The sequence below is a fragment of the Centrocercus urophasianus genome, unplaced genomic scaffold, assembly GCF_019232065.1.
Source record: "Centrocercus urophasianus isolate 14NV4802_14NV808 unplaced genomic scaffold, USGS_Curo_1.0 seq_14, whole genome shotgun sequence".
NCBI lineage: Eukaryota > Metazoa > Chordata > Aves > Galliformes > Phasianidae > Centrocercus > Centrocercus urophasianus.
Window position 1 is genome coordinate 17,512,637 of NW_024884586.1, and position 10,096 is coordinate 17,522,732.

The following is a 10,096-nucleotide window of genomic DNA, read 5'->3' on the forward strand; positions in this document are numbered from 1 at the left end:
CCTGACTGCCCCCACAACTGGGCTCATTTCAGCTCCTGATCAGAAATCAGCCTGTTCTTTCATAGTAAGTAGGGTGTAACCTAGAGGGCTTCAAGCTCTCCTGAAGGGACCTTTGAGACTTGCCCTTCTGGCTCTGGGAAGGAGGCTGTGTTGAGTCAGATGAAACTTGGTATTATTTTGGGGATTAATTCCCTGTCAGGGTTTAGTGGAAGCTCGGGAAAGCATTGCCAGCTGGGATCTTGGCACAGCTGGGCCTGTTTAGGGTGTGCTCATACAGAGGAAAGAGAAGAAAGGCCCCAGTCTTCACATCTCTCCCATCACTAGTACCAGAGCTCTATTGGGGCTTCGTGCAGAATTACATGACGTAGTGTTTGCCTGTGCTGAAGTTGTGTTGGCTACACCAGTAGGAACTCTCTGATGAGTTACTCTGTTGGATGCCGAAGCTTGCAGATCAGGATCTGAGTCAGAAACCAAAGTAAGAAGGGTACTAAGAACTTCTACTCTACATACACTATTTTGGCACTTAATGCTGATCATAGTTCAATCAGATTGAATAAAAGTCCCTTCTTGTCTCAGGTAAGTGACACTTGTATGGAATCACACTTGTCTATCAATGGGCTTGGCTAGCTTAATCCAGCCTGGTGGGGTGGTTTTGTATTAGCAACGGTCTCCCAGGAACTATGCTGTGCTCTCAGCATCATCTGAAAATACAGGTTGGTCAAGCAGCACTGCGACACAGAAACAAGCCTGAGCCTTACCAGAGCTCTCTTTGTCCCAGCAAAGCCACCTGGGGCTCCATTTAATGAGATAGCCCAGCTCCTGGGAGGGGTGATGGTGAGGCTGAGTTCATGGGTTTCAGCGAGTTTTAGTGTGCTTATTGTGCACATGACAGGATATGGCTCAGTAGAATGACTCATTCCGTGAGAAGTTAATTCACACTTCCCTGCTGTTTCCATTCGCAGGTCTTTCTGGGAGCTTGAGTGCTGGGAAGCTGCAAAGCTGGCTCTACTTATCAGCAGTAATTCCCTGTTCCCTTCCAGTTTCTGCATTTGGTGTGCTCACTGCCTGTGCTCCACCACGTTTTGTTGTTTTGTTTTTTTTTTTAATCTGAGCCCCAAATGCAGACAGATAAAAGCCCTCCATAGTCCTGCGTGTGAACTTCTAGGATAGAGTTTTGATGTTGTAGAAGCAAACTTTTCAGCATTTCATTAAGCACTTGCTAGTGTTTAACTACCAAATTTAGGTGAGTTCAGTGGCAAAATTACCTACCGGCCTAATGACAGAGCAGCAAGCTGTTATTAGGTCTCCAAACACAAGTTCCATTTGGGCTTGTCTGAGGCCCTCCAGACCAGTCCCTAGCTGATGGCTTAAGGAGGGGCACCAGAAGCATTGCAAACTCATTGTTTGTCCTTTTAGCAGCCTCCATCCTGAGCAGCTGCTGAGGGAGGGGAACATTATCTGAGGCCACAGGAGGATCTTCAAGGCTTTCAGTGATTGGAGGGGGAGGGATTTTTACTCCTGTTAAGTCCTAACTTTACAAGGGAGAAATGAGGCAATTCCCCTCTTACCTTACTGTCAGTAAAATGGAATACCTCCTCCACTATCTATAATCCAAGCTTACTTTGCTCTGACAAAATGATGAATGCAAATTGCAGACATTTAAAAAAAAAAAAAAAATTTATTTGAACAAATATTTGACACAATCACAGAGGAAGAAAGCAGCTCTCAGTACAGTTTCTTTTCCAGAATGAAAGAATCCCTGTTTATACCAAGCTACTGCAGGACAATGTTTGCTCTCCCCAGCATGGGGCAAGGCTACTGTTCTTTGTACCTGTGGATTTGCTCTGTACAAGGACAGTGCAGCAGGTCACATCTGAATCCTTGCTTTCACAGGTTAAAGAAATGCATAAAGACCCAACAGACAAACTGAAGTCATAATACAACAAAGGTGCCTGTACAGGTAAGAGACACTGGGATACATGGTGAGAGCTTTGTTCAATACATGGTATGCTGTCTAGAGATGTGTAGCACACCTCACTTCTAGCGACTGCCTTTTTACTCTCCATCTCTGTGGATCCCTCACTGGACCTGGACAGCATTTTGGTTGGGGGAGTCCTGTCAACTCACAACTCATTCTGGCACACTAGTCTGTTGAGGTCTCAAAGCCCTACCCAACAAGCAGCTCTATGGCTGAAAGAAGACTTGCCCATCTCATTCAGACCACTGATAACAGCATCCTCATGTCACGTGAGCTGTACCACAAAGAGAGATGTTTGCAGGCATTTGGATCTAGAGCCACACTGGATTGTATGTACTTATTTTTGTACAAGCCCACTGGCCCAATTACGCATTCTTTCAGCACAGGGCAAACATTCCCAGCTATATCCCCAAACATCACATTATTTCAGAGCATTCCCAAAGTGATGGATAATGTCTAGATGCAGAGAACCCCAAGTATTGAAAGCATTGCTTGACAGATCCGTCATACTTTGCTATACAAGCCAGAATAAAATGTCTCTGAGAAAAGTTTTAGAAGTTAATGCAAGTTCTGCAATAAAGTATGAGTAGACTCACTATTAAATGAATCCCCCGAGAAACAGGGGAGTGGGCAACGAAGCAAACATAGCAAATATCTGTCTCTGACAGGAACTTCATGAGTTTCCTTTGCTTTTAGTTTCAGCAGATCAAGCTGTAATCCTTGAGAAAGGAAAGCACAACAGAAAGAAGCCCTGAGCCCTCCATTCCTGTTCAGCAACCTCAGGAAGGACAGCATGAGGTAATTGCTATTCTCCTGTCTAGGTTTGAAACAGAGGATTTTACTGGCCAAGAGGAACTCTCTCTCTACAGACCCTTCCTTTTTGATTCAGAATTTAAAGTATGGACAACATTACGCTGAAATTGACGTCACTAGTCCCTAAATGACTCACCGATTAAGTAGAATCACAACTTTCATTTAACGCTGTTCCTTCTTTCCTTATTCATTTTCCATTCTTTCACCTCTTCTTCCCTTTTATTCCCTTCCTTTTCTACCTTCTCTCCTTTTCTTTTCTAACGTACACTGACTTTCCATCCACATTTCACCTCTTGGCAGCGTTACAAACCTTTCACTGACACAGTTTGCCCTCTGCTAGGCAGACAGAGCCACCCTCGGCTGCTCCTCACCTATTCTTTCTCTCTGATCACTACACACACAAAGGCCTTTCATAACAGGTCCCCAAGTTCATGACCCCCTCTTCAGATGGGGCTACAGCACTGGCACTCAGTGGAGTCCAGTTCTTTTCAAAGAACATTTTGCTTAAAGAATCAATGCAGCTTCCAATGCATGTTCTCTTCAGCTGGCTAATGGCCTTTATTTAGGAAAAACATTCTCAAGGGCACTCTGAATACAGGGCTTTTAAGAAAGAGTGCAGCTTTTTTTCCCAGCCAAGTGGCATCTAGCTATTTGGGAAAGCAGAATCAGAGGAGAAACACAAGTCTTGCTTTCCAGTCTCAGCAGCCTGTGTTTGACCACACTGCAGTCACCCATAGCTGTCCCTGCCCTCCTCATTCTGTCAGGACTCTGGAAGCCTGTTAGTTTCAGACAGAAAAATGGCCATTTTGATCAATGTAAGGAACCTGCCTGTTCTGCAGTACTAAGTTTTGATATAGGCTCCTATATTAGCCTGGGACACAACAGGCGTGTCCATCAGGTATTTAGAGCTGCCTGGACCGTTCCAAATCCCAGCACAACAGTTCATGTTTCCCAGGCATCAGATGCTGTAACCCAGCAAGAGCCAGGTTTCCAAGCCCAGCAGCTTATCATACCCTCCTCACTGGGGCCACAGGAGCAGTCACTCCAAGAAGGTGTGGAGTAATACTGGCATCACGTGTTTCTTTTGTCTCCTCTTCCCAAGCACAATTTCAGACAAAGCAGAAGAATTTCTTCCAGCGGCACTTGGAGAGAGTTTTGATGCCTTTGGCTGTCATCTTCTTTTCCTGACGTGCTTTGTGCTCAACACCGCTGACAATGGCCATGTCAAACACTTCTTTGAGGTTCTTCTGGGTCAGTGCTGAGCACTCCAGGTAGGCTTCAGCCCGGATTTTGTCTGCTAGACCTTCTGCCTGAGGCCGGGGCACGGGCTTCACATGGTAGCGATCCAGGCTGATGAGGACATTGACATCATCCCGCAAGTCTGCCTGTGTCCCCACTAGGAGCACTGGAGCCCGGGGGTTGTGAGTTCGTATCTCAGGGATCCATTTCTCTGTAATGTTTTGGAAGGAGCTTGGATTTACCACACTGAAGCAGACAAGGAAGACGTCAGTGTCTGGGTAGCAAAGTGAACGCAAACAGTCAAAATCCTCCTGTAGAGAATGGAGAGGGGGAAAAAAAATATATCTTCACTGGACTGAACATGAGAGTTCTAAGAGCACGATGCTGCAGTGACATTTTCACACGTTAACTAGGACATTCACCAGTCTGTGTCTGCCGTGTCAGCGAATGGCTGACACTGTGCTAGCAAATCTCCTTCCTTTCCAGTTAAATACTGCCTTCCACAAAAACCTGCAAATGGACCCTGTCCCACAGGACCGGAGCTGATCGTTCCTTTGACAGAGCTTACCTGGCCAGCAGTGTCCCACAGCTGGATCCGCACTGGAGCTCCATCCACCAGGACCTGCACTGTAACAGAAAGAGAATAAGGATGAGACCACAGAAGTTTTCAGCACACACGCATACTTTTTTTCTTTTTTCCCCTTGGAGTACTTGGTTTTGTATCCTGCTAAAGAGACCTCTGAAGTCACTGAAGTCACTTCAGCCTGTCCTTGCTGTTGAGCATCCCCACAGACCTCACTAAAACAGCTGAAGTTTGCATTGGAAACAGTATGAGACATGCTATGGATGTCCTGATTTGGTTATCCCTCAGGTGCTTTGAACTGTTTTCCAGTATTCTCAAAGAATCGTTCCATATTACTGAAGAAGTCTTTCTTAGGAAGAAGAGACCTTAAACAAACAGTGCCCTGAAAACAATCTGTTGTTCTTCCACTCTCCAAGTGGAACAAACAGAACTTCAGCAACTTGTTCCCAGCTTCTTGGCTTAGGGAAGAAGCCCAAATCAGTCTTCGTTAAACGAACTATTGGTGATTTTCCCCATTTATTAAAAAACATATCTATTTCAGGAAGTGTCCCAGATAAGAAAAAGCAAATACCTAAAACCAACTTGGAAATAAAGAAGCTATGAAGGAAGCAGTGACGAGTGAAATCCCTTTCAGAGGCTATCCACACACTGAAAACTGCTGAGTTACAAATGTGAGGTCTGCTCCCATTTCACTCCCTAATCACAGTAAGCCTTCATGTGGTATCAGCTGACTCAGACTGAGGGCTGGCAGGACCTCTAATGGAAATCTGGAATGAAACTGTTAGATGTTTAAGTGCACAGACACCGCAGAGTCTGGCTGGGAACTGAGGAAAAGGAGAGAAAGATGCCAGAGGAACTCACAATCAATTAAAAGTCTTGACAATGTGGATGGGGATGTGCTCTGCTGAATGGAGGCAGACATCCTGTGCTAAAGTGACAATGGCTGGCACTTCACACTAGCTAGCTAAACCACTTCTTTGGGCCCAGGAGGAGGCTTTATTGTTTTTTTTTTGTTGTTGTTGTTTTGTTTTTTTGTTTTTTTTTTTTCCCTCCCTTTAATTAGAAAAAAAAAAGACAAAAGACAGGAATAAAAAAAGATCGATCCTATTTCTAAGGTAATTAGCCAGGTGACAAAAAGTGACAGAAACAACTGACCTGGAGAGCCTAATAGAAACTCTTGGAGAAGACCTCTCCTCCCTGGGAGCAGACTGGGGAGAAGGAGGGAGGCACAAAGCGTGAACTGAAACCGGGTGGGAGACAGCGAGTGAAAGAAAAATGAAGGGGTGGGTGAGTACACCACAGTGCCACTCCTCGCAGGATAGCTGAAAGTCATAGCTTCCTTGTGACTGGGAATCGGTTGGATCGTTACCATATCTTTGCCCCAGAGGAGGAAGAGAAACCTGTTCTTGATCAAAGAACCTGCTAGATGCTGACTTGATCTTCAAGGCACTGGGCATTTGCCTTTCTAGTATCTGGTTTCTTCTGCCTCCAAAGTGCGCTAAGAGAACAAATTAGCATCTCTGAAGGTTTTACAGCCTTCAGAAAAAAAAAAAGAAAAAAAAAAAAAGGCACCATGTATATTACCTGCTGCTCCAGTGCTTGCACAAGGACTTTTCGTACCTGCTGCAAGCTAAGCTACTCTAGCAACTCTGTGACAAGTCTCTACCTACCGCCCGCACCGGGTCCACACCCCGGGGATCACGGCACAACAGCAGAGGGGCCTGCAGAACAGGATAGCCTGGTGGGGAAAGGTCAGCGGGTATGTGCTGCACTCAGCACTGCTGTGCCTGGCAGTGCACCCAGCCGCAGGCAGTGCCCGGGTAGTGGAGCTGCATCCCGGTCCTGGTGCTATTTCCCCTGATAATGCAGCACTTTCTCCTATCTCATTAACTTCTTTAGCTCCTACTGGCCTTACTGTCCATTGGCCAGAAGTTGGGTTAGGATGTGCGACTCACCTCTGCTGGAAGTTTCAGGTGCAAGCGTTCCCAAAGATGAGGAAATCGGGCTGAAATTTCTGATTTGGGTCCTAAACTGTCCTTTGTGAACCCAGGAAGGTACTTTTTTCAAGCTTATCCAACTTAACAGTGGGAAGGGAAATTCCTCTGTTCTCCCTGTTTTGCTTTGCCCTCCTCCCAAGATGAAACCAGACTTTAAAGAAAAATATTTAATGATATTTTGGGTTTATATGGTGCTATGCACCTCTGGAAGTCAGGCTTGGTAGCTTGACGTTCAGAGTGGGGCTAACCCTCTGCCCAGCTCTCCTCAAACTACTTGCTGCTAGGAAAGAAGTCTTGGAACCCACACTCATCTCCACCTTTCTTGATCATTTTCCTATGAACTTGTCCTTTCAGAAAGTTCAGTTCAGTTGGAGGCTCCTGACCCTCACAACTTAGCACAAACCGAACAGATGAGCTTGAGGAGAGCAGAGAGAGCAGGAACCTTCTCATGGAGCACTTGAGGGCTCTTGCAACTGTTCCCAAGGGACTGCAGGACCCCAAACAGCAACAGCGTTGTTGCTCAAATTGGCAATTCTTAGTGCAACTGGGAAGATAGTCAGACAAAGAAAACGATCCCTGTGAGAGCCCATGAGACTATGACACACCGAAAGTCTAGTTCCTGGTCTGACCTGAGCCCATCTCTGATCTACCTATCTGCACCATCACATACTGCCGTGTTTCTTCAGATCTGATGACAATCAGCAATCTTTCCAAGGGTATTTTTTTTTATTATTTTTCTGGGCTTTGTACAAGAAGCTGGAGCCCAAAAAAAGGAGCGGTGGAAACAAGCACCAAGACGGCATTTACAAAAGTAGGAAAACTAAAGAGAGCTCATCAGATGACAGAGAAGGCTTTTTAGACAGACTTATACAGCCCTTCAATTTTTTTGCGACCTCTGCTCCAGGCTCACTTCAACGACCGTGAGGGGAAAGGCGTGGTTTTGCTGAACATCAGTTGCAGACAGCAAGCCTGCGGTTCAATGCTGTGATACCCCTGAAGCTAACAAACCAAACAGGTACGAAAGCCCCTTCTCCTTCCCCATACAGCCACCCCGCAAGGCCGTGTGGGTGGGCACGTACCTGAGAAGGTGTCGAGGGCGGTGGGCTGGTACTCGTCGGGGTACCCGTTGGTGGTGTAGCTGACGACGAGGCTGGTCTTGCCCACGGCCCCATCGCCCACCAGCACGCACTTGATGCCCAGCTCGGGGCCGCTGCCCCGGGGCGGGCTGTGTCTGCGCAGGGCCGGCGCGTAGTCCAGCAGCTCCTGAGGAGGCATGGCTGCAGCGCGGGCTCAGCGGGGGTTGCGGCACTGCGGGGCCGCTGCCATGCCCGGCCGGCTGCGCAGCTACCGAAAGGGGCCACCCTTCCCGGCCCGCCTCAGCCCGATCCTCATGGATACACCTGCCGCCCGCAGCCCAAAACCGGCCCTCATTTCCATAGGCCCGCCCCTGACCGCCCCGATCCGCCTCTCCGGGCCGGGCCGGCCGCCCCGCGCTGCTGCCTGCGCTCCCGGGGCAGGTGGAGATGGAGTTGCCGTGCTGGTGGTCAGCGTGGAGAAGTCAGCGGAAGGGAATGGCAGAAACACGTCGCCACGTCGCGAATAGAAGTGGCCACACCATCAGAGCGACGGCTGCACCGCTGTGTTACATCGCTAAGCAACAGAAAGCACTGCGGGGGAAGCGCTGCTGCATGCACTGCTTGTATTGCGACATCAGCCCTGAAAGTGGAGCTGTCTCCTCGCGGAGGAGCAAAACTCGAGCTGGCAATAGATGCCGCCATGTCCTTACACGATGTCCTTCACCACATGCACAAGGGGAGAGCTGCCTGCACCTGGCAAGGAACCACAGATGAGCAGCTCCCCAGCTTGAGTCTCACTGCACTGTGCACCACAGCGAGCAGCTACCAGGTATTACATGTCTTAATGCTGGGCTTGATAAGGGGTTCTTAAGCTAGGCACAGTCTAACATGCTTTTTCCCATGGTTGGTAGAGGAGCTCAGCAGCTCCTCCAGTTGAAGAGACCTGGCTGATGCCACCCTCCAAATGTTTTGCAGACAATCCACAACTCCCTGAAATAGCACTGAGCAGGAGGCTCTCTCTGCAGTTTCCTTCAGCAGTTTCTTCCATCTCCCTGTTATGCATTTTTACCAGCACATCCTTGAATTTCTATAGGTACAACAACAGGGGCAGTATTGCAAGCAAGGCTGCTGCTAAAATATGTGCCCAGGTTGTGCTGCAGCGGGCAGCTGCTTATTCTAGTGACTGGATTGCAGAAGAGCCTCTCCCAGTGCCGAGCTCTTTGGTGTCAGTTCAGTGGGTGAACGCAGAATGTCCTCAACAGCCTCATAAGGCACAGGGCCAGGCTGTATTCCCTGCATAACACACAGATAGGGCAAGCAGGAGGACATGCAGCCCTGCAGCCAGGACAGGCAGCACAGCACAGGAAGGTCACGCAGCGCATGTGCCAAACACGGGTGACATTATGTGAACTATGGCATTTCCATTCAATCGGAATAAACAAATGTAAATGAGGGATTATGCACCAAGTTATTCACGGCTAGCAAGTGCCAGCAGTAGCAGAGGGGTGAGATGAAAAGATGTCAGCAGCTTCAGATTCTTACTGGGTTTTCACTTGGGAATAGATATCTGCTGGTATGATGCACATATTGCCCTGCTCCAGTGACTGAATCCCTTTTTCTTTTGCTCCCTTCCTAAAAGATCTTACTGTGTTTTCTCTCCTTTGCTGTTTCTGACAGCTGTTGGTTAACATGCACTTAACTTGTGGATGAGCTTAAGTGATTTTTAATCTATATTTAAACTAAGCGATTAAGTAAGCAAACAGGGCAGCTCCCACGGGTTCCTTTCTCAGGACTTGCCTTGCTCCTGACGTCTAACAGAAGACGCGGGTTTAGTTTCACAACACGGCAAGGAATCACGCAGTAGGAGTCACACATTCTGATTCTGCAAGATTTGGGTACAAACTGGTTTTGCAGTGAAAGTCTATCCCATTCCTCGAGCTGCTGGAGGGCCAAAAGTAGAGATGGGCTGTGCACAGAAAGCAGCACGCCATCGGTTTTTGCCTGAATGCAACACATACAGTCTCCAAGGCTACGTTTGGCCTCTCTCCCAGGAATTATAATTAGTACCAATTATGATGGTATTCCTCATGATGGGAATACCCGTCTAAGGGAATGAGGTGCAGAAAATCACATTTTTCTAGGCAGACCAAGTACAGATTTCATATATTGTTGGTATTCAGCCTCTGTTCAGCTGGGCTGCGCTACCACTGGTAGCTTCTAGTTAACTCAAACAGAAAAGCAGTGGGAACTCCATTAGAGTACACAAAAATGATTTACAGTGGAAATTCAACTTATTTAGGCAGTGTGGTTGTCACCACTGAACAAAGTTTATACAGCTGCACAAAGTCTTATTATTAAAAAACAAAAAAACCTCAAAACATAATGGAGTTATTTGGAGGAAGGCACTTGC

General features: G+C 47.5%; 1 protein-coding gene across 1 annotated transcript; it reads right to left on the reverse strand.

The window, feature by feature from the left end:
- Positions 1-1,701: 1,701 nt before the first annotated feature.
- Positions 1,702-7,885, reverse strand: RHOV (ras homolog family member V). Its single transcript, XM_042815054.1, has 3 exons — positions 7,690-7,885; positions 4,599-4,657; positions 1,702-4,341 (listed from the first exon to the last, which is right to left on the reverse strand). The coding sequence occupies exons 1-3, from the start codon at positions 7,883-7,885 to the stop codon at positions 3,901-3,903; spliced, it is 696 nt and encodes a 231-aa protein (XP_042670988.1). The 3' UTR covers positions 1,702-3,900.
- Between the last annotated feature and the right edge of the window lie 2,211 nt (positions 7,886-10,096).

Bases quoted from the DNA above. Each gene is read 5' to 3' on its own strand.
- RHOV (XM_042815054.1), bottom strand. From the start codon at position 7,885: ATGCCTCCTCAGGAGCTGCTGGACTACGCGCCGGCCCTGCGCAGACAC. The intron at 4,658-7,689 runs GTACGTGCCCAC...TTTCTGTTACAG, and splicing joins CGCCCTCGACACCTTCTCAG to TGCAGGTCCTGGTGGATGGA. The intron at 4,342-4,598 runs GTAAGCTCTGTC...CATTCTCTACAG, and splicing joins TGTGGGACACTGCTGGCCAG to GAGGATTTTGACTGTTTGCG.